Source organism: Globicephala melas, chromosome 8, assembly GCF_963455315.2.
Source record: "Globicephala melas chromosome 8, mGloMel1.2, whole genome shotgun sequence".
Lineage (NCBI taxonomy): Eukaryota > Metazoa > Chordata > Mammalia > Artiodactyla > Delphinidae > Globicephala > Globicephala melas.
The window spans coordinates 51717163-51741264 of NC_083321.1; the positions used below are offsets into that span (position 1 = coordinate 51717163).

Genomic DNA, 24102 nt, shown 5'->3' on the forward strand with positions numbered 1-24102 from the left:
GGGTAATATCATGCCAAAAGACACATCCAGGCTAAAAAGCCTGGAGAATCCTACTGCTGGATTACATCATCTCCTCAGTCTTCATGTTTAGGAAATAACCTTTTTGGCTTGCAGATCTGGCAAGATTAAAGCTGCAGGAGAATGGACAGTGAGGTACAGAGAGATGGAAGGATCTTGGATTTGATTGATGATGCTTGGTGAGAAGACAAGCTGCCTTATGAGGATGTTGTAATACCACCGAATGAGCTTCCTGAACCTGAACAGGAAAATGGCGGCACCACAGAATGTTAAAGAACAAGAAATGAAGTGGACTGACTTACCCTTACAGTACCTCCATGAGAACATTCCCCCCATAGGAAACTGACACCTGGCTCCTTGTTCATTGACAGATTTTTTCAAATACACAGATACAAAATGTTTTCTTTCAGTCCCTTAATTTGAATCTTTGAATGATAGATCAACGCTCAAAAATGTACCACTAATTTTGTGGCCGCAAAATGCAAGGTGAAAATAGTTAACCAGAATGAGAAGCTGATTGCAATTTCTTGGGAATGCAGAATATCTGGCCCTTTGAACCTAAAGTTCTTCATTGACTAGCGTGTGTTTGAACATGATTCATTAAACATTTGCCTTTAACTCTGATTTTGCTTTACTGTCAGAGTTTAACACTTCCCAACTACTCATATTTGTCCTGTGACACAAGTGATTGAAGATATGAGAGGGAAAGGCGAAGAATGACAAAGCCAGACATGAGAATTAACTTCTCATATACCCCCATTCTGAGAATCATCTGAGTGGGTGTGTGTGTAGTCTGTAGATGTAGTGGACATATAGGTAGGCCATTCACTGACTAGTGGGATTCCTCAGAATCCCCATGATATTTTCAAACTTTGGATAAATTTACAAATTAAAAGCTATCTTGACAGTTAACCTCTGCTCTCCCTACAACTTCCTTTAGTGCTACTGGAAAGGCGAGATGGACCACGAGTTTTATCCAATAACAGGACTTCTTATTTTCTCAAAGCCCTTTCAGATATAACTGAAGCACCATGGAGTCAGTATTTAGTTACACGTTTGTGCAAGAACTTGTATTTTGAAAAACACATTGAGGGACATTTATCTCCTAGAATTATTTGCCTCTGTTATGTGATATCTCTCTTGTTCTCTCCCCAGATTGTAAACTCTGTGGGAAGAGGCCCTGGCTTTTCCATCTGTATCCCTTATTGAAAAACTGGAAACACTGAATAACTGAAACCTCCCTTCAAAAAACAAAAAAGAATAAATCTTAAAAATTCTCATCACAGGGCTTCCCTGGTGGCGCAGTGGTTGAGAGTCCGCCTGCTGATGCAGGGGACGTGGGTTTGTGCCCCGGTCTGGGAGGATCCCACATGCCGCGGAGCGGCTGGGCCCGTGAGCCATGGCCGCTGGGCCTGCGCGGCCCGCGTACGGCAAAAAAAAAAAAAGAAAAAAAATTTTATAACTGTGTAAGGGGATGGATGTTAACTAGACTTATTGTGGTGATCATTCCACAATGTATACAAATATCAAATCATTATGTTGTATACCTGAAACGAATATAATATTACATGCCAATTATACTTCAATTAAAAGAAACAAACAAACAAATACACATAAAACTGGTGGGGGGTGATTCCCTAAGGAAAATCTGGATGCTACTATCAGAGGTAGTCTGAATGGCTGTACAGGCTGAAGCAACAAGTATCCTCTATAGTAGGCCTTGGAAAACAGATATGATTTGGGCAGACAGGAGATTGACAGTTGAGCAGAAATGAGAAACGAGAAGAGGGGAGTAAGTGTGCCGTGAGCACGGCTTACATACCTGGGCAGAGGGAGCAGGCATGTTCTGTGGAGTCCTAGAGAGAAGACCTGGGACCAAGCGGGCGTGGGGATGAGAGAGTCACAGGATCCAGATCTCTGCTCACTGGGAGTGTGGGACAGGCTGCCTCTGATGGGAATGGGCTTCTTATCTTGGAGGTGAGCAAGTAGAGCTTCCTTGTCAGAGTGGCTATCAGAGGAGCCTTCTAGATGGGCTCTGAAGTCCCTTGCATCCCTCAGGTCTGAAACTCTGTAGTCCAGAAATCATCAGCTTCCCCAATCCTGATCCCCACCCGCTTCTCTCTCTTCTAAACTTCTCTCTACGGGGAGTGCTACATCCTTCTCCCTGATGGATTTATGGGGTGTCTGAAGACATTCTAAATTCTAATTCTGGCTCCTACTGCAAGTGTAGGACCTTGGGGGGACCACTTGTCTTCTCTGGGGCTGTTTCTCCCTCAGCACAGGAAGGGGTGAGGCTGTCTGATCTCTGGGGCCTCTGCCAGCTCTGACCTCCTTAAGTGCCTGTCAAAGACTCAGCCTGGCCCTGGGGAGCAACAGGACACACCACAGCTCTCAGGCCAACCAGGTGTGTTGGCTCTTCAGGGTCTCAAAGGCACTTTCACACTCACCGTCTCCTTTGGTCCTTTCACCTTCCTGTGTAGAGGGCAGAGTGGGAGTCAACAGGAGTGCTGTTTAAGGTACAGCCTTTGGAGTCCAGACTTGAGTTCAAATCATGGATCTGCCTCTAACTAACTATATGAACTTGGGCAAATCTTCATTTGAGCCGGTTTCCTCTTCTCAGAACACAGTCAGCAATACAACCTTGTGGGTTTGTTATTTGCTGTGATGATTAAATAATGCCTGTAAAGTGCTTAGAACAGCCCTGGGCCCACGTGGGTTGGGCTGGAGAGAGGTGAGTGTGGTGGAATTGAGCTGAGCTGAATAACAAAAACTGCTTGAAGGCACCCAGCATCTCACAAGGCATAGCATGTCCCCGGTCCAGCCTCTGACTGCAAATCAGGGCCATGTCAGTCAGGGTTCTGGCAGGAAACAGATGGCACCCTGAAACTAGATACTTTGAAGAGAGCATGAAGGAGGGTTTAGGAAACTGACAAGGAATGGTGCAGCATGTCTGGCTAGCAACAGTGAGAAGGGAAAGCATTGCCAGGCTTGGAGGGCAAGGGTGGGATGGGTTTATTGGAGCCCAGGGAGGGCAGCCAGGCTGGGACTGTGACTTCACGTAGAGACTGCAACCAACCCATGCTGACCTAGCAGAGACAGAGCTGGGAAATGAATCCCTTCCTTTCCCTCCACTCCCTCCCCTCCCACCCTATGGTCTTCTACTGCTGACTTTGTACCAACCCACATGGAAGCTAAAGAGCAAGGAGTCCCATGGTGGGTGGAGAAGGGTGGTGAGCATACGGAGGGGCAAATGGGAGGATCAAGCAGAGGCAGTGGCAAGTCAGTCAAATGGGTGAGGTCCTCCGCATTCATTTTCAGGCTGCTCAGGGCAAGGGCTAGTAGAGAGGAGTAGAAGTAAGGAATGTGGGAGGAGGCTGTGAGGCCAGGCTGTTCACCCTAGAAAGGGGTAGGAGGAAAATCTGCTGTTCTTCCAATACCCACCTGATCTCTCTCACCTCCAGGCCTTTGCCTATGCTGCTCTCTCTGTCTGGAACACCCTTCCTCCTGGGGGTGGCTAACTCACCCTTAGATGCTGCCCGCTCCTGGATCAATCTGTGCCTAAAGTCTATCCCCAGACTTCTTAGTTACGAGATCTAAGATACTGCTTTTCATTGCGTTTGAGCCAGGTTTTCTCTTTCTTACAACTTAGAAGTCACTTGAGCCTTTTCTGCCCCTCTTCCCTTTTAAGATTTGTCACTTCTGTGTTCCCATAGTACCTGTACAGACTTCTCTCATGGTACTTATAACAGTTTAATGCAACAGTTTTTACTGGTGTGTCTCCTCCACCAAGCTGTGAGCTCCCTGAAGACAGGGACCAAGTCTGACCCATCTCTGTGTCCCCAGGGCCCAGCACAGGCTGACACACCTTGCACGGGCTGTTTTGCCAAAAGTCTGCTTTTGGTTTTAAGGTTTGTTGGATTCGCTGGCAAAATAACCACTCGTCTCACACAAATAAACAATCAAATCTTCAATCAAATCTTTAATCTTCAATAGAAGGTGATTTAACTTAATTTCAATATACAACCATTAAAAGGAAAGGAATAAGAATATTAACAGAGTATATAAATTTCAATATACAATCATTAGAGGAAAAGGAGTAAGAATATTAACAGAGTATATAACAGAGCATACATCACCGAATTGGGCCGACACCTACTTCCAGATCCAAGCAGCAGCTGGGAAGTCCCTTGCACAGCAACCTGGAGTCCCAATTGGGAAGGTCCCAGGTGGTGTGTTCACCCCACGGGTGAGACTGCAGAGTGCGCCTAAAGGAGTCCTGCTTTTAACGCCAAGCTGCAAACTGAGGATCATCAGCTTGTGTGAAGATATGCAGCTCTGGCTGTTATTGCAAATGCTTTGATACTTTAGTTGTAAGTCTCAGAATGTTCGCCGATCCCCGGGAACTGGCCAGATTCCCAAGACTTGCTAGCACCGTTTCTGCTGACCTGCATGTAGTCTAGCAGTTCAGCATGTAGCTCTTTCAGGGTCTTTTTTTTTTTTTTTTTTAGGAGTTTAGTAATTTATTTTGGCTGTGTTGGGTCTTCATCTCTGTGCGAGGGCTTTCTCTAGTTGTGGCAAGCTGGGACCACTCTTCATCGCGGTGCGAAGGCCTCTCACTATCGCGGCCTCTTTTGTTGCGGAGCACAGGCTCCAGATGCGCAGGCTCAGTAATTGTGGCTCACGGACCTAGTTGCTCCGCGGCATGTGGGATCCTCCCAGACCAGGGCTCGAACCCGTGTCCCCTGTATTAGCAGTCAGATTCTCAACCACTGTGTCACCAGGGAAGCCCCAGGGTCTTTTTTAGTCAAAGGTCTATTGTTGCCTCTGAAGCCTGAACAAGTCTTATTTTACTAGCTTCCCCAACACTGGCCGGACCGCACCAGGCATGTTATCTTCAGGCAACACAGGTTAAGGCCATGTTAGCCAATTGGAACCTGTTGAGATGAGGGCAGTGGGGGCAGAATCTGGAAGCCATATTTTATGAAGAACAGAAGAATCAGGAAAGTTTAACTTGAAGAAGAGCCCGCTCCTAGGATAGAATTCATTTGCTGACTCAACAGGCCATTTCTGGGCACCTCTGTGTGAGGCCCTGGGCTGGTCCTGAGAGGGCCATGGGTGATACAGCTATAGTCCCTGCCTGGGGAGCTCACAGTCTGGACGGGGTCAGACATGGAAATAAGTAACTACATTATAGGGTCCACTGCCACCCGAGGGGGATGCACAGTGTGGCCAGGGAAGACCTCTCAGAGGAGGACTTACAGGAGGGCAGAATTATGACACTGTTGAGGGCAGGTTTCAGTTTGGGATGAGGAACAACTTTCTAACAATCAGAATTATGAAGAATGCTCCACGTCTGGAGCTGTGTGAGCAGGGCTGGGATGACCACTTCACAGACTGGATACTGATGTCTGTCAACAAAAGGACCAAAGCTACAGGGAATTCCTCATAATAACAGTCATTGAACCACTGTTTCCTTTCACATGCTAGGATACAAACAAACAAAACAAAGAAACAGTCTCTGGCTTAGAAAAGCTTAGGTAAATTGAAAAAATGTAACACTATAGCCTTATACCAGTGTCTCATGAACTTGAATGATTTAGGAACCCCTTTTAAAGGAAAAAAATCATTGAGGTACTCAGTGCTGATAACCTAAATATGTTCAAATTTAAACTCAGTTTAAACTCCAATGCAACTGTAAAAGCAAATCTTTTACATAGTATTTATTCAATACAAATTTTAATGAAAATGAACAAAACTAAAAATCTAATAAAATGCTAATAACACTAATGCTACCGGACACGTTGAGTTCTTTTGCACTCAGCCTGCCAGGTCTATAGACATATTCCAGCTGGTAAGTGAAGAAGGAATGATAGAATCGGAGTATCACATCTTGCAAACCCCTAATAAAATAATGAATCTAGGGCACAGTCATCACAAAAAAAAAGAGGAAAAAAACCCCCCAAAACAGATACTACATGCTACTTGATGTAAGAACACACCATCACCTACAAAGCAGATGTGCTAAAAAAAATCATACCTGAATCATGCCAATTGTCAGGATCTACTTTTTAACCTTCAGGAAACGCAGGAGAAAAAGATAAAAGAGATGGCGGGGGAACCGTAGGTGAAAAGAGACATTTATGAGACATATGAGCCAAATTCAGCGTGTAGACCTTGTTTGAATCCTGGTTTGAACAAACCAACTACAGGAAGGAAGGAAGGACAGAGGGAGGGAGGGAGCAGGGGAAGAGGGAGAAAGAAAGAAATCTGAATATTAACTGAATATTTGTTGATATTGAATAAGTATTTTTTATATGTGTTATGACACACTGTGGTTATGTTTTTTTTAAAGAGTCCTTATCTTTTGGGAATACATACTGAAATACTTATGCATGAAATAATATGGTACCTGTGATTTGCTTCACAACAATCCAGGGAGGAGGCAGGAAATAGGCACTGGTTTAGATAAACTAAGAATGGCCATGAGTTGATTGTTTTACCTGCGTTATGCGTACATGGGGTTCATGGGGTTTGTTGTATGTTTGAAAGATTTTATAATAAAAAGCTTTAAAGATGAAGAAAAATCTAAGATGCTAGAACATTTAAAATTCAGGCATTGTACATTGCCAATGGGAATATAAATCGGTATGTTTTATGAAAGGCAATATGATAGTATCTATTAAAATAAAAATGCACATGTCCTTTGACTCAGAAAATCACTTCTAGAAACGCAAACTCTGTGCTCACCGTGTGTGATACAATATGCAGACACACACACAGACACACATGCACATTTATACAGGGATCTTCATTGCAGCCTTATTTGTAAAAGAAAAAGATTAGTAATAACCTAAACATCCTCAATAGGGGGCTAGCTAAATAAGTCATGGTAAATCCACTGAACGGAATACTCCACAGCTGTTTCGAAAAATGAGGATGACTCCACGGCCGTTTTTAAAAATGAGGATGTTCTTTATATACTGACCTGAAACAATCTTACAAAGTGAAGGGATGTGTGTATAGTATGCTGCTATATGAAAAAGACTGTACACATATAAGCATGTATGCTTATATGTATATATAAAATATCTATGAAGAATATAAATAAGACATTTACCATCATTTAGGCCTCCAGGAAAGGGACTGGGTTTACAGGGGAAAGGGATAGGAATAAGACTTACATTACAATGGTAGCATTTTGTACCTTTTAAATTTTATTCCATGTATATGCATTGCCTATATTTTTTTAAAAGATCTAAGTTTTAAAAGAAATAAAAACAAGATTAAATGTTAAAAATATAAAGACTATCTAGCAATGTGGGAAAATCTCTGTAATACTATGGTTTAAAATAGTATACATAATTTTATCCACATAATAATTCATAATAGAATTATAAAACAGAATAGAATAGAATAATAAAAGATGTCTGCTCATAATCAAGTGCTGGAAACACACAAATGAAAAGAATGTTTTTTTAGGTGGGAGTGCAAGTGTTGTTGTTTGTTAAAACTTTATAGTTATTATAATATGGTATGATAATAGGTAAGGTAAATTACAATTTAGTGAAAAAATTAGATTTTGATTGCAAATATCTGATTTCCATGAAGGTTTTCAGTCAGAGGCTTTTTTCATGAAGCGAGGTGCACCTGGTCACACTGTCAGAGCAGGTTCTGTTTGGTTTCCTGCCAAAGGAACAAGATGCTGGGCCAGTCACTGCAGTTGGTCACGTCCTCACACTTAGCACTCATTCACCAGACCTTGGACAATTTGTTTATTTATGAGGAAAAGACTTCTCATAAACAAGAAGAGGCTTTCTGGAGGTGGAAAAGCCAGGGTGTTAACTATCCTCTTTCGTACACTCAGCTTCCTTCCTTGAGGAAGGGCCCCAGTGGGAAAGCGTAGGTGGGCTCTGTCCAGAAAGGAAGGAGAGTCAGGAACCCACAGCAGTGGCCTGAGCCAATTCCACATGTCCGGCCTCAGCCTAAATCTGGCCTTCTGCCCTGCGTCCTCCTCAGCTCTGTCGACCCACCTGTTCTTGGAGGCCTGTCTCCTCCAGGATACCTGCCCTGCTCACCCTTCAGAGGCAGCTGTGGAAGAGTGGAAAAGAGCCCAGATTAGGAGCCAGGGACTGACTCTGCCCCTAACTAAGTGCATGACCTCAAATAACTCACTTAGCCTCCCAGGCCTCAGTTTTTTCATCCATAAAATAAGCCTACCTATCTTGCTGTGCTGCCAGAAGAGTGAATGAGATCGTCGTGTTGTCTCATTCTGGGTCCCACACTATGTCTCTGCCTAGACTGCTTCTCAGTCTCCTTGGCCTGCTCCTCCTTGGCCCGTGCCTCACATTTATCAGTCCTCTGCCCTCCCCTTCTCTTTGGACTCCCAGACCGAAACCATCGCTCATCACAGCCATGCTCCAGATTCAAACACCCAACTGGCCTTCTCCACCTACATCTTCCACAAGTATCTCAAACCTGATTTACCTAAAACTGAACTCATTATTATTCTCTCCAAACTTGGTCATTATCCAGAGTTCTCTATCCCAGCAATACCTCTAGCATCCACCCACTTGCTCAAGCCAGAAACCTGGGGATTTTCCTTGACTCTACTGCAACATTCATGGATAACAGCAGCAGTAGCCATCTTCCACTACATGGCCTGGGAAACAAAGAAAGCTGGACTGAAGTAAGATAGAATGAAGCAAACACACCAAGACTCACGGCAGAGAACAGGAGAGAAAAGACCATGTGGGTTCCTAAAGGGCTACATGCTCTGGTTCTGTTCTGGAGCCCAGCTGCAGCCCCACCCTTGGATTTTATGAGACCCTCTCAGTACCTTTTCCAATAACCCTCCCATTGTGAGGTTTGTTTGATTGTTTGTTTTTGCTTAAGTTAGTTTGAGTTGGGTTTCTACACTTGCAAATACAAGAGTCCTAATTAATATAAACTATTTTATCCGTCAGCATAAGCTAGTTATGCTGTGGTAATGAACAACCCTCACATTTTGGTGGCGGAACTCCACCACATGTCCATCAGCAGCAGGGAGCTCTGCTCATTGCAGTCCCTCAGGAAGCAACCGCCATCTTGAATGTTGTTGGTTACTGTCCCACAGAGCCAGGACTGGAACTAGAGTTGCCTGACTTCTCATTCAAGGTTCTTTCTATTCTAACTGCCTGTGGTAGTCAGTCTCCAAGATGACCCTTAATGATCCTCACCTCCTATCACCCTCGTGCAGTCTCTTCCATACTGAATAGGGCTCACATATTAAGAGACTGCAGAAATGACTGTGTGACTTCCAATGCTCGGTCATAAAAGACATTGTGGCTTCCACCTTGTCTCTTTCTGGCATCACTTGCTCTGGGGGAAGCCAGTTGCCAGGTCATGAGAACATTCAAGCAGCCCTGTGGAATGATGAGGAACTAAGGTGAGGAATTAAGGCCTCCTTTTAACAACTAGTACCAACCAAGCATGTGAGTGAATCATCTTGGAAGCTGATTCTCCAGCCCCAGTCAAACCTTCAGATGAGAGCTGCCCCAGCTGACATCTTGATTGCACCTGAGACACCCTGACCAGAACCACCCAACTAAGCTTCTCCCGAATTCCTGACCCACAATATACGAGATAATAAATGTTTATTCTTTTAAGTCATTAAGTTTTGGGGTGATTTGTTACACAGCAATAGATAATTACTATAGAACCTTACAAACAGAGATCTCGTATAAGAAAAACTTACTTCTATCTTTGGCATTTGTACAGTGTGAGAAATTATTCTTCTCTTCCCCCTAGCCTCTGGCCTAGCTTAGGTTACCTAACTAAAAATAGCTATCAGGCTTGAGGAATCCAACCCAGGAACACAGAATCCCATTTTATTCTTTAAAGAGGCCTTTCCCTTCCCCTTTATTTTTTTTATTTATTTATTTTTTTGTGGTACGCGGGCCTCTTACTGTTGTGGCCTCTCCCGTTGCGGAGCACAGGCTCCGGACGCGCAAGCTCAGCGGCCATGGCTCACAGGCCCAGCCACTCCGCAGCATGTGGGATCTTCCCGGACCAGGGCACGAACCCGTGTCCCCTGCATCGGCAGGCGGACTCTCAACCACTGCGCCACCAGGGAAGCCCCTCCCTTTCCCTTTTATTGCAGAAAGCACTCAGGTCTCCTGAGAATGAAAAAGCACCACATCACATCACCTTCACCTGGATGATCCAGAGAAATGTTTCTTACAAAAATCAAAGGAACTGGAGCCCAGGCTTCCCCAGTTGAATACAGTATTGAGGAAATAATAAATATTTGAGAAATGACACTCTATGATATCTGAGTTTTTCTAAGCTGAGAAAATGGTGTCAATGGTAGTGCTAATGCCTTAAATTTATACAGCATGCTTTTCATAATATTTTCACATCTATATCTGAGGTAGGTGGGGAAGATATAAATAAACCAGGATACATATGGAACCAATGGCTCAGAGCTCATGATTTGCCCATAGTCTCATGGTGTGTGAATGACAGGGCTGGATCTAGAATCTGGGTTTCAGTGACTCCAAGTCAGGTGTGGTGCTTTCCAAGGCAGGACCTCCAGGCTGTGATAATATAAATGCCCTTCAGCTGGGGCTGTCCTCTGAGATCAATGTGCACTTGTAGGTCTCTTTAAAGGCCTCAAGGAAATGTGGTATTACTTCATCCACAGTGACATGCCTCTGGAGCTCCTTACTCAGGGAAGTGACACCTGTCCCAACCAGCCCACAGGGCACAATGTGCTCAAACCACGTGAGGTCCGTAGAACAGTTCAGCGCCAGGCCGTGAGATGTAATGTGCCTTCCACAGCGGACTCCTGCAAGACAAACCAATGGGTCTTAGAATAGGTACCCTCCCTCCCCAGGCTTCATGATCCCCCTCAGTGTGATGAGGAAACTGGACTAGACCACTGACTTTCCAACTTCATTTCTAGAGCACCCAAGGGGCTGTGCACAGATCAGGAGAGGGGGACAAAATGGGAGGAGAGGTGTGTCGCTCCACAGTAGCTGCACTTATTATGGAGATTACAGAAAATATCCTTTAACAAAGAGATTCCTCCGTTGCTTAAAAAAAAGTTTGAAAAAACGATTTCACCCTTATTGTCCTGATACTGTGAAGTACCCTAGCAATTCACTTCCCGTGTGTCTCCATTGGTAAAAATGAGTGTTGAACGAGTTGGCCTCTGAGGGCCCTTCTGGTTCTGAATATTTCAGTGAAGAGGGTTAAAAACTTTGTTTATTTGTTTTTACATGTAATGAGATATTTATTAAGCCTTAAAAAGGAAGAAAATCCTGACAAACACTACAACATAGATTAACCTTGAGGACATTATGCTAAGTGAAATAATCCAGTCACAAAAAGACAATTACTGTATGATTCCATTTAAATGAGTTACCTAGAGAAGTCAAATTCATACAGATAAAAGTAGAATGGAGGTTGTCAGGGGCTAGGGGGAAGGTGAAATGGGCAGTTGTTTAAACGTGGAGTTTAGGGCTTCCCTGGTGGCGCAGTGGTTGAGAGTCCGCCTGCCGATGCAGGAGACACGGGTTCGTGCCCCGGTCTGGGAAAATCCCATATGCCGCAGAGCGGCTGGGCCCGTGAGCCATGGCCGCTAAGCCTGCGCGTCCGGAGCCTGTGCTCTGCAACGGGAGGGGCCACAGCGGTGAGAGGCCCGCGTACCACAAAAAAAAAAAAAAAAAGTGGAGTTTGAATTTTGAGAGATGAAGAGTTCTGGAGATTGGTTGCATAACAATTGGAAACACTTAACACTACTGAACTGTACACTTTAAAATGGTTAAGATGGTACATTTTATATTATGTGTATTTTACCACAATTTTTTTTAAAAAAGGGAAAAAAATCATTCAGAGGAAGAAAGATACATTACATCCAGGACTAGTTCTGATTCAAAGCCCGCGCCAGACACACCTCCTCCCAGCCGGGGCTCTGCCCTCACCACCATTGGTCCGGCCCCGCCAGGCTCCGCCCCGAGGCGCTCACCGATTGCGCAGATCTTGCGCTCGCCCAGCCAGACGCCGGTGTAGGGTGGGGGCCGCGCGCGGGCACCTGGTAGGCCCTGGAGCTCGCACAGGCGCACGGCGCACGCCTCCAGCGCCGCCACGTGGGCGCGGAGGCGCAGGCCAAGGGGTCGCAGGTCGAGTACGGGGTGGCAGAGCAGCTGGCCCGGGCCGTGGAAGGTGGCTAGGCCGCCGCGGCCAATGGCGCGCACATCGGCACCCAAGGCCCGCAGCCGCGTCGCCTCCTCGGACGTCAGGCCGCCGCGCAGTCCGGCGGTGTACACGGGCCCCGCGGGCTCGCAGAGCAGGAGCGCGCCCGCCTCGGTCCCTGGCTCGGCCTGCAGCCGCCGCAGCCAGCGCTCCTGCAGCGCCAGCAGCTCGGCATACGGCACCTGACTCAGCCGCAGCAGCCGTACCGCCGGTTGCTGCATTGCGCGGGCCGCGACGTCTGCGGGGCCCCGCCTCCTGCCTGGGCCTGGGGGCGTGCTGGGAAGGGCGGGGACTCGGGGACTTGTCCGGAGTCTCCGCCCTCAAGTGCTTGTTGCTGGCTGTTGAGAGACTACGATACCTAGGGCAAGGTGTGTCTCTTTTCATTCGTTCATTCCAACAACCAGTATTTAGGGCCTGCTTGTGTTCTGCAGGCCCTGCCCTAGGTGCTTGATACAGTAGTGTACATTGTATGGAAAAAGAAAAAGGTCTGTCCTGGGAAGCTCACATTCTTACAGCAGGCAATAAGCAAGTATTAAAGCGTTAAAGAAATAAGGTTATTTCAAATACTGATAACTGCTATGAAAAGAACAGTAAAATAGGGTAATACGTGTCCTGAGTGGAGTTCCCCGAGGAAGAGGGAGATTAACATGCAGGAGGTTTATTGGGGTGGGGATGGGGTGAAGGTACTTTCAAGGCCAAGCCTGTAAGGGAGTGATGGAAGCAGGAGGTTTATTGGGGTGGGGATGGGGTGAAGGTACTTTCAAGGCCAAGCCTGTAAGGGAGTGATGGAAGCAGGATTAGGCAGAAGGAGAGGTTGAATTGTGAAACTATCTAAGCAGAAGCCTCAGCCAATCCCAAAGAATGCTCTGAGCCTGGGATGACCTTTCAGAATTATTCCAAATTAAAGAAGGGGGCCAGAAAATTTATGTCCTTGCATTGACCAGTGATGGAGGCTGTATGTGGACAGGTCCTGTAACTTTTGGCAAGGCTGCTTCCTTTGGAGGAGGGCAATTCCCAGAGAGAAATTGAGCCATGAGCAACCTACTCCCAGAAGCTGGGGGAATGACTGACTAGATCCTGAGGATGGATCTGGATCACAGCATCCATTAGGTTGTATTGGAGTGTGATTTAAACAAATCTAAGTTCATTTAATAAACTTTTACTGAGTACCAACTATGTGTTTGACCCATTGCTATGTGAAGAGGTTACACACGACTATCCTACCCCTGTATTCCTAATAGCAAACAGAACCCAGTTTTTATGTCCTCAATCTATCCTCTGAATGTGTCTTCTAAGCTGCAACCAAGGATTGTTTAATTGAAAAGAAGAAAGCAGAGAAGTATAGAGAATAATGTAACAAATTACCATTTACCCACCATCCAGGCTTATCAAATTTTAATATTTTATTACTTTTGCTCAGGTCTTTTTTAATTTTAGCTTTTTAATTTTAATTTTAGAAACTAATAACATTGATCACTCCCATAGGTACCTGAAAGACATTTCATAAATGTAGACATAAAATCCTAAGCCAATATTAGCAAATTTATCCAGCAATAAAGTATTGTTTATCCCAGGAATGCAAAATTGTCTTAACATTCTAAAATCAAACAATATAATTTTCACCGAAAAGGAGAAAAACCATGAGATTATTTTCAATAAATGCATAAGAAGCAGTTGGTAAAAATCAACACCTACTCTAAAATTCTCATCAAACTAGGAAGAGAAGAGAAATTCTCCAATCTGATGAAATGTATTGCATCAATCAGGATTTAGATGACAGAGAAACCACACAGGTAATATTTTATTTTATTATTATTTTTGTTTGCGGTACGCGGGCCTCTCACTGTTGTGGCCTCTCCCGTTGCAGAGGACAGGCTCCGGACGCGCAGGCTCAGCGGCCATGGCTCACGGGCCCAGCCGCTCCGCGGCATGTGGTATCTTCCCGGACTGGGGCACGAACCCGTGTCGCCTGCATCGGCAGGCGGACTCTCAACCACTGCGCCACCAGGGAAGCCCCACACAGGTAATATTTTAATTAAATTTTTTATTTTGAGAAAATGGTAGATTCATATGCAATTGTAAAGAATAATACAGAGAGATCCTGTGTACCCTTTACCCAGATTCCCTCAAAGATAATGTCTTGCCAATGTCACAGTTGGGATATGGAAATCGATACAGTCAAGATACAGAACATTTCGATCACCATAAGGATCTCTCCTGTTGCTCTCTTATATCTACACCACTACTTAACTCCCAGCAAACAATTATCTGTGTTATATAAATAGCATCATACAGTATGTAAACTTTGGGAACTGGCTTTTTTTTTCCACTCAGCATAATTTTCTAGAGACTCATCTGGGTTGTTGCATGTATCAATATTCATTTCTTTTTATTGATGAGTAGTATTCCATGATATGGATGTACCATAGCTTGTTTAACCACTCATCCATTGAAGAATAGCTAGGTTATTTCCAGTTTTCAGATATTCTGAATAAAGCTGCTACAAATATTCATGTAAAAGTTTTTAATGTGAACATGAGTTTTCATTTCTCTGGAATAAGTGCCCAAGAGTGTAATTACTGGATCACATGGTAGCTGCATGTTTAGTTTTTCAAGAAACTGCCAAACTGCTCTCCGGAGTAGCTGTACCATTTTACATTCCCACCAGCAATATATATATGAATGATGTAGTTTCTCTGCATCCTTGCCAACATTTGCATTACCACTATTTCTTATTTTAGACATTCTGATAGGTGTATAGTTGTATTTCATTGTGATTTTAATTTGTATTTCCCTGAAGGCTAATGGTGTCGAACATCTTATATGCTTGTTTTCCATCTGTATATCCTCTTCAATGAAATATCTGTTCATGCTTTGTGCCCATTTTCTAACTGATTGTCATTCTTTTTTTTTTTTTTTTTGCGGTACGTGGGCCTCTTAGGTTGCGGAGCACAAGCTCCGGACGCGCAGGCTCAGCGGCCATGGCTCACGTGCCTAGCTGCTCCGTGGCATGTGGGATCTTCCCGGACAGGGGCACGAACCCGTGTCCCCTGCATCGGCAGGCGGACTCTCAACCATTGCGCCACCAGGGAAGCCCCCTGATTGTCATTTTTTTACTGTTGTGTTTTGATAGTTCTTTGTATATTCTAAATACTAGTCCTTTATCAGATATATGGTTTGTAAATAGTTTCTCTCACTCTATGGCCTGTACTTTCATCCTCTTAACAGGGTCTTTTGCAGAGCAAAAGTTTATAGTTGTGATAAAGTCAAATTTATCCACTTTTCCTTTTATGGATCTTACTGGTCTAAGAAGTGTTTGCCTAGCCCTAAGTACTGAAGATTTTCTCCTCTTTTTCCCTAAGTTTTGAAACTTTGGAGTTTTTTTTTTGTTTTGTTTTTTTGCAGGTTGTGTGTGTGTGTGTGTTGCCTATAGATGGATGTCCCATTGCTTCAGCACTATTTGTTCAAAAGGCTATGTTTCCTAATTTAATTGCTTTTACAGCTTTGTCAAAAATCAGTTGGGCATACTTTTGTGGGCCAATTTCAAGGTTCTCTTCCATTGATTTGTGTGCCTTTCCCTCCACCAATACCGCATATTCTTGATTGCTGTAACTATATAATAAGGCTTAAAATCAATCTGATTCTTCCTACTTTATTCTTTCTCTTTCCAAAATTGTTTTAGTTATTGCAAAATGGTTTCATTATTTGCCTTTTCATATACATTTTAGAATAATCTGGTCTATATCTAAAAAAATCTTGATGAGATTTTTTATAAAAATTGCATTAAACTTATATATCAATTTGGGGAAAATTGACATATTTGCTACATTGGGCCTTCCAGTCCATGAACATGGTACATCTCACCATTTATTTAGATCTTCTTTAAATTCCTTCATCAGCATTTTGTAGTTTTCAGCATACAAATCTATATGTGTTTTGTTAGATTTCTGCCTAAGTATTTCCCTTTTTTGAGTGATTCTAAATGGTATTGTACTTTTAATTTCTGTGTCCATATGTTCATTGCAAATATAAAGAAATGCAAGTGATTTTTCATATGTTTATCTTGCATCCTGCAATCCTTGCTGAATTCACTTATTAGTCCTAAGAGTTTTTTGTAGATTCCTTAGACGATCTTGTCATCTGCAAATAGGGACAATTCTATTTTCTTCCTTTTTGATGGGTATGCATTTAATTCCCTTGTTTTGCCTTTTTTGCACTGAATATAACTTCCAGTACTACGTTGAATAAGAGTAGTAAGAGCAGACATCCTTGCCTTTTTCTAATCTTAGGGGGAAAGCATTCAGTCTTTCACTGTTAAGTATACAGTTAATTGTAGGTTTTTTGTAGATGATCTTTATCAAGTTGAGGGAGTTTTCCTCTATTCCTGTTTTCCTGAGAGTTTTTATTATGAAGGATGTTGAATCTTGTCAAAAGCTTTTTTTGCAATGATTGCTATGATCTTGTTATTTTTCTTCTTTGGCCTGTTAATGTGGTAGATTGCATTGATTGATTTTTTGGACTGACTCTTGAATGATGACTAACCTTGCATAGCTGGAATAAATCCTATTTGGTTGTGCTGTAATTCTTTTTTTACATTGTTGTATTTGGTTTGCTAGTATTTTGTTGAGAATTTTTACAACTAAGTTTATGAGAGATATTGGTCTATAGTTTTTTTCTTTTTTTTTTTTGGTCCTTCTTTGGTTTTTAGGGTAATACTAGCTTCATAAAATAAATTGGGAAGTATCTGTCCTCTTTTATTTTCTGGAAGATGTTGTGTAGATTGTCTTCATTTCCTTTAAACATTTGGTACAATTCTCTGTGAAACCATCTGAGCCTGGAGATTTCTTTTGGGGAGTTTTAAAATTACAAATTCAAATCTCTTCATGATATAGAGATATTCAAATTATCTATTTCATATTGGGTGAGTTGTAGTAATTTGTGTTTTTCAAGGAATTAGTCCATTTTATCTAAGTTGTCAAATTTATGTGTGTAGAGTTGTTTGTGGTATTCACTTATTTTCCTTTTTATGTTTACATGGTCTATAGTAAGGTCCTTTTTGTCATTCCTGATGTTGATAATTTGTATCTTCTCTCTCATTGGTCAGTCTTGCTAGAAGGTTGTTAATTTTATTACTTTTTCCAAAGAATCAGTCCTTTGTTTTATTGTTTCTATTATTTTTATGTTTTCAGTTTCATTTATTTCTGTTTTTATCTTTATTATTTACTTCCTTCTGCTTGCTTTGGATATATTTGGTTCTTTTTTTCCTGTGTTTTCTCAATGGGAGCTTAAATAATTGATTTGAGATTTTTCCTCTTTTCTAGTATATGGATTTAGTGCTAAATTTAGTGATAAATTTTTCCCTCTCAGTGTGACTTTAGCTGTATCCAACAAAGTTTGGTATGTTCTATGTTCACTTTCATTCAGTTCAATGTATTTTTTAAAATTTCCCTTGAGATTTCCTCTTTGACCCATGGATTACTTTGAAGTATGTTGTATTCCTGTTATCCTTCTGTTACTGATTTCTAGTTTTATTCCATTGTGCACAGCGAACACACTCTGTATGATTCCAATTCTTTTCTTTTCAATATTTTTTTATTTATTTGGTTGCAGCAGGTCTTAGTTGTGGCAGGCAGCCTCCTTAGTTGCAGCTCCAGGACTCCTTAGTTGTGGCTTGCCAGATCCTCAGTTGTGGCATGGAAACTTTTAGTTGTGGCATGCATGTGGGATCTGGTTCCCTGACCAGGGATCGAAGTGGGCCCCCTGCATTGGGAGCGTGGAGTCTTATCCACTGTGCCACTAGGGAAGTCCCTGTATGATTCCAATTCTTTAAAAAAAATTTTAATGGCCCAGCATGTGGTCTATCTTGGTATATATTCTGTGGGCACTTTAAAAGAATGTGTATTCAGTGGTTGGTGAGTGCAGTGTTTTATAAATGTTAATTAGAATCTGTTGGTCAATGGTGCTGGTGAGTTCTATATCCTTGCTGATTTTCTCTCTAGTTGTTCTACCAATTGTTCAGAGATGAGTACTGAAGTCTCCCAACTATAATTGTGGACTTACCTATTTTGCCCTTAAGTTCTATCAGTTTTTGCTTCACATATTTTTCAGCTCTGTTGCTTGGTGCATATCCATTTATGTTTGCTATGTGTTCTTGGTGAATTGACCCTTTGTAATTTTATAATTTTATTGTCTCTGATAACTTTTTTTGCTCTGAAGTTTACTTTATCTGATATCATTTTAGCCACTCCTGCTTTCCTTTGATTAATTTTGCATGATTTATCTTTTTCCATCCTTTTACTTTCAGTCTGCCTTTATTGTTACATTTAAAGTGAGTTTATTATACACATCATATAGTTGGGTTATGTTTTTTTCCACTAAGCCAATCTCTGTCTTTTTTTTTTTTTTTTTTTTGCGGTATGTGGGCCTCTCACTGTTGTGGCCTCTCCCATTGTGGAGCACAGGCTCCGGACACGCAGGCTCAGCAGCCATGGCTCACGGGCCCAGCCGCTCCACGGCATGTGGGATCCTCCCGGACTGGGGCAAGAACCCGTGTCCCCTGCATTGGCAGGCAGACTCCCAACCACTGCGCCACCAGGGAAGCCCCTCTGTCTTTTAATTAGTGTATTTAGACCATTTAGGTTAAGGTAATTATTGACATATTAAGGCTTAAGCCTGAACCTTTATTTGTTTTTGTTTGTTCTCTCTGTTTATTATTTCTGTTTTCTTTTTCCCATCTTCCTGTGCTTAATATCATTAATCATATGGAAATGTAAATTAAAACCACAATGAAATGTCATTACACAATCACAAGAATGGCTAAAAATTAAGAAGACTGAACACATCAAGTGTTGGCAAGGTTGCAGAGCAACCAGAACTCTCACATAATGCTGGTTGTAGTGTAAAATGGCATAAACACTTTTGACAAAGGTCTGGCATTTTTCATGAAATTAAATATACACCTATCCTATGACCCAGTTTTAATCCAAAGAATTTATCCATGATAAGTGGAAACATTTATACCACAAAAAGATTTGTACAACAAAGTCCACTGCAACTTTATTTACAATACTTCCAAATTGGAAACAGCCCAGGTGCCGATCAGTAAGAGAACTGATATGCTGTGATATAGTCATACAATGGAATACTGCTCAGCAATTAAAATGGACAAACTATCTTCCATGAGTAGTGTAGTGTGCGGCTCACAGGAGTCTCAAGTACTATGACTATGCTAAGTGCTTCATGCAGTTTATCTTATTTAATCCTTCCAGCCATAAGGGGTAATCATCATTATTATTGCTAAGTGCCTTGCATATATTTTCTTATTTGATCCTGTACAACCCTATGAGGCAATATTCTGACACTAGCAGCTGATATACTGAAATACAGTTTAATTCCAATGCTAACCACCCAGAGTTAGCAGCAGACTCCATAGGTTCAAGAGCATACTTCCCGGGACTTCTCTGATGGCACAGTGGTTAAGAATCCACCTGCCAATACAGGGGACACAGGTTTGAGCCCTGGTCTGGGAAGATCCCACATACTGAGGAGCAACTAAGCCCATGCACCACAACTACTGAGCCTGTGCTCTAGAGCCTGCGTGCCACAACTACTGAAGCCTGCTTGCGTAGAGCCTGTGCTTCACAGCAAGAGAAGCCACCGCAATGAGAAGCCCGTGCACTGCAACGAAGAGTAGCCTCTGCTCTCCACAACTAGAGAAAGCCCACGCACAGCAACAAAGACCCAAAGCAGCCAAAAGTAACTAACTAAATAATTAATTAAAAAAAAAAAGAGCATACTTCCCAACAAGACTGTCCTCACTTCAGATGTCAGTTGCACTTTCGAGGGTTCCCCAGCCACCAGCATTTCTGACCAAATGGCTACAAATTCTGGGGTTCCCATGACCCCCTTGGGTTCAATGATTTGCTAGAACAACTCACAGAACTCAGAAAAGCATTATACTTATGATTACAGTTTTATTATAAAGGATACAAATCAGTTTCAGTTAAATGAAGAGACACACAGGGTGGGGTCTGTGAGAGTTCTGTATGTAGAGCTTTCATGACCTCTCCTCATGGAATCAGGATATGTCACCCTCCAGGAACACTGATGTGTTCATCATCTAGGAAGCTCTACTGGGCTATGGTGTCCAGAGTTTTTATTGGAATTTCATTTCAAAGGCATGATTGATTGAAGCATTGGTCACATGCTTGAACTCAATCTCCAGTTCTTCCCCTTGTCCCTAGAAATCAGGTTGGCTCAGAGTCCCAACCCTCTAACCACATGGTTGGTCTTTATGATGACCAGCCTCCATCCTGAGTCATCCCATCTCTTAGCAGAAACTCAGATTTATGATCCAAAGAGCTCATGATAACAAAGATACTCCTATTACTTTGGAAATTCCAAGGGTTGAAATTCACCTTCCCAGTAATCAGGGACAGAGGCCAGTCAAATTCTTTATTACTTAAGAGATGGGCATTATTATTGCCCCCATTTTACAGATAAGTAGAGACCTACAGAGGTTGCTCAAAGTCACACACCTAGTAAGTAGCAAAACCAGGACTCAAACCTAGGTATGTCTGACCACAGTCTTGATACTCCTCCACTATATATATTGTCTGAAAGTAAATGCTCACTATTTCCTGAATGAATAAATTACTAGGAAAATATCAAAAATGATTCTGAAATTTCTAGCTTGGGGGATTGAAAATGATTAAGGCCTTTCTAAGAACTTCATTGGTCTTCCATACGTATATTTTTTAGGTCCTATCCTATATTAAAATGTTTCTATATCCCATATAAAATATTGTTTCTTTGCTGAAAATATTTTAAAGGATTTGTTAAAATTTTACTTTGAAATCATTTGCTATGTCTACTTAAATTATGACAAGATTTGATTTCTTGTCAATTACAGCCCATACATGGAATGTTTGCAAAGTGAGAAAATCAAACTTAGAAATTTTGTTTTGTTTTGTTGTTTGTTTTTTATTTTTGGCCGTGCCACGCGGCTTGCAGGATCTTAGTTCCCTGACCAGGGATCCAACCCACGCCCTCGGGAGTGAAAGCGCAGAGTCCTAACCACTGGACCGCCAGGGAATTCCCTACAAATTATTTTTAAATGTAATCAAATGTTTATGAATACCAACTCCAGCTCTTGCCTGAAGGTCTGCATCTCAGCCAGGGGCAGGGCTGCTGCATTGCACAATGGCAGGGAGCACCATTCTCATAGACTACAATGCAAATGTGCCCCCTGGAGTTGTCCAATGCAATAACTCTGGCCAGTGAGTCAGGGGAAAGATGAAGAGCCCCCATCCACTGTACAACCAGAAGTAGCAGGTATCAAGTGTACTCACTACTTCTCATGTCCAGAATTTAGTCACATGACCACATCTGGCTTCAAGAGGTGCTGGGAAGTATATCTTGCTGGGTGATGTTGTGCCTGGTTAAAATTCAGGTGATCTATTAATAAAGGAGGGAGGGCATATGTGGCAGTCACTATCACAATTAAATTGAACAGCCAATGAAGCTGATATAAATTTACATTGGTAGACGTTTGTCTAAATATTTATTGATTTTGATTTTATCGTTTTCTTTTGGTATTCTGGATTCTGTAAAAAAAAAAAAAAAAGGGAGGAGGTAGTCTGAAACTTTTCTCCAGGCCCTTGAAAATCTTGTCAGTACCAGGTGCTGAGCCTGTGGGGCCCAGTAGCTACAAGGTCTCTGAGGATGATGAGTCCACCAACCAAAAGAGGGAACCCAGAGGGGGTGTGATCTCTCTCAGCTCCAGCCCCCCTCCTAGACAAGAAGGTAGCCCCTCAAAGGGTGTGTGCCCAGATTCCGTATGCAGTCTGTGGGGCTAACGGAATACAGACACTTAAACATTAAATATCAACTAACCCTTATGTAGTTGATTAGTCCACAACTAATCCTTATGTAGGGAAATAGTCCACAGAGGTGGGGAAGGAGGAAGTGAGAACTGGAGTGGGGACAGGGAATAACAACCAAAATGAGGCTCAGGGCCAAGAAATTAGGAAGGAGACAAAATAGCTGGACAGACTGGGCTTCAGAGCAGATTACAAAAGTCCCTATGAGTCATCAATGGCAGTGCTGTTGTTTAAAAATAAACATAACATTTAGATAGCTCCAGGCTCTGAGGGAAGAACAGAGGTTGGATTGCTTAAGGCCCTGTCCCAGGGTACCTACAGTCTATAAGTAAATATGTATGAGGTGGGATCCCTGGATCCCACCTAGCCTAGAGCCTGGCACAAAGTAAGTTCTTAGTAAATATTTGTAGAATGAATGAATGATTTGTTAAATAAATAACTAGCTGTGTGTCCTTGAACTGGGACCTTTTACCAGGGGTCTCAACCATAAAAGGAAACACTGGGTCACCGTGGCCTTCAGGTGCCTAGTAACCCCAAATTTTCTGGACAGGAGGACTGGTAGTTGGCTACCATCACCTTACAAAGTGTGCATCCCATAGCATGCTGCATCAAATCTCAACTCAACCCACAAGGTTCAGCTCCAAGACTGCCTCCTCCACAATGCCTCCCTACCCCTTCCCTCAACAAATTATGCCTCTTCTAGTACATAGTCTACCCAGGTTACTGTGTGTTGGGTTCATCATCCCCCCCCACTTGACCTGTGACCTGAGAATACAGAGTAAAGCTAATACTTATGTTGTACTTACCATGTGTCAGGCACTCTGAAAGCTTTAAAATCTTCAATGCACTTAATATCTTAACAACCATGAAGTAGGTACTATTTTTCCCTCAGTTCACAGATGAAAACTAGAGGCACAGAGTGAGTAACTTGTTTACCATTAGGCTGCTAGTAAGTGGCAGAGACAGGATTCAAATCTGGGTAGTCAGGGTCCAGAATCCTTGTCCTTAACCAGCGCTCTGTCTTATTCCTCTTTAAACACCCCATAGCAAAAATCTCAGTTTGGCACATCGTAGGTACTCAGTAAAAATGTCTATTGAATAAATAAATAAAAGCAGTAAACTGAGAAGCTGGGTATTAGAAGGGTATGCGGATCCGCTGAGTATCCATCTGCTTACTGAGCCCCAGTCTTTCTCCAACATACGGGCTTAGTATGTGGTTCAGTCCATCCACCTATCCACTTATCATTCATCCATCCATCCATCCATCCACCCATTCACCCATCTCTCCATCCACTCAATGAATAGTTACTGTCCTACCCCACCCCGCAATGGGGGCCAGTGATATGAAAATGAATTGGCACAGTAGTGACAAATATGTCCATAGACAATGGCAGTACAGCATGACAGGAGCTACACAAAAGAGGGCACCACTAACGCTGCCTGGATGGAGTCAGGGACTTACTGAAGGCCATTTAGGGAAAGAAACATGACTGGAACTCAGGGCTTCTGACTACCAGCCTGTGTGCTTTCCTTTTTACACTAGGGGCTCTGAAATCCATTTTTAGTAATGGAAACTTTCCAAAAATCTTATACAGATCACCATTACATAAAGCAGAAAGCCTCTGCTTCTTGGTTTCTCCCTCGCTGTCTCAGCCTTTAAGTCACTTTTTTTTTTTTTTTAAATCACTAGCTCTCAACAGTGGAAGTTGGTCCAGTGAGATCTTAAGCCCATGCATAGATGGCAGCTGCTTCGCTCTAGCCTGTTTCCACCTATTTCACCTTCCACACTGCAGCCAGAGACCTTTCAAAAACCCAGACCCATCTGTGCCACCCTTCAGTTTAAAAACATCCATTCATCTATTTGGCCAACGATACTTACTAAGTGCTTTCACTGTACAAGGTAAGAATGCCAAGAACAGAACAGATAGTCCCTGCCTGCTTTCGGGGGGTGGGGGTGGGTGAGGGAGAC

At 42.7% G+C, this 24102-nt stretch overlaps 2 protein-coding genes and 1 pseudogene across 6 annotated transcripts in view; 2 read left to right on the top strand and 1 right to left on the bottom strand.

The window, feature by feature from the left end:
* LOC132597689 (anaphase-promoting complex subunit 13 pseudogene) overlaps positions 1-450 on the top strand; it is a 67773-nt pseudogene extending 67323 nt beyond the window's left edge.
* Positions 1-24102, top strand: part of POLD3 (DNA polymerase delta 3, accessory subunit) — a 182468-nt gene that overhangs the window by 67346 nt on the left and 91020 nt on the right. For 2 of the 5 annotated variants that reach the window (XR_009564915.1, XM_060303684.1), the window contains exons 1-2: positions 12072-12620; positions 14120-14275. Coding sequence is in view for 2 of the 5 variants with exons in the window: in XM_060303684.1 (XP_060159667.1) it covers positions 14153-14275 (123 nt within the window). In the remaining 3 variants the exon portion in view is untranslated. Of the gene's footprint in view, positions 1-12071; positions 12621-14119; positions 14276-19942; positions 20008-23823; positions 24034-24102 lie in introns of those variants that run through there. The other 3 variants (XM_060303687.1, XM_060303688.1, XM_060303685.1) reach the window with 3 other exon arrangements.
* Positions 4111-12475, bottom strand: LIPT2 (lipoyl(octanoyl) transferase 2). Its single transcript, XM_030836087.2, has 2 exons — positions 12026-12475; positions 4111-10843 (listed from the first exon to the last, which is right to left on the bottom strand). The coding sequence occupies exons 1-2, from the start codon at positions 12471-12473 to the stop codon at positions 10614-10616; spliced, it is 678 nt and encodes a 225-aa protein (XP_030691947.1). The 5' UTR covers positions 12474-12475; the 3' UTR covers positions 4111-10613.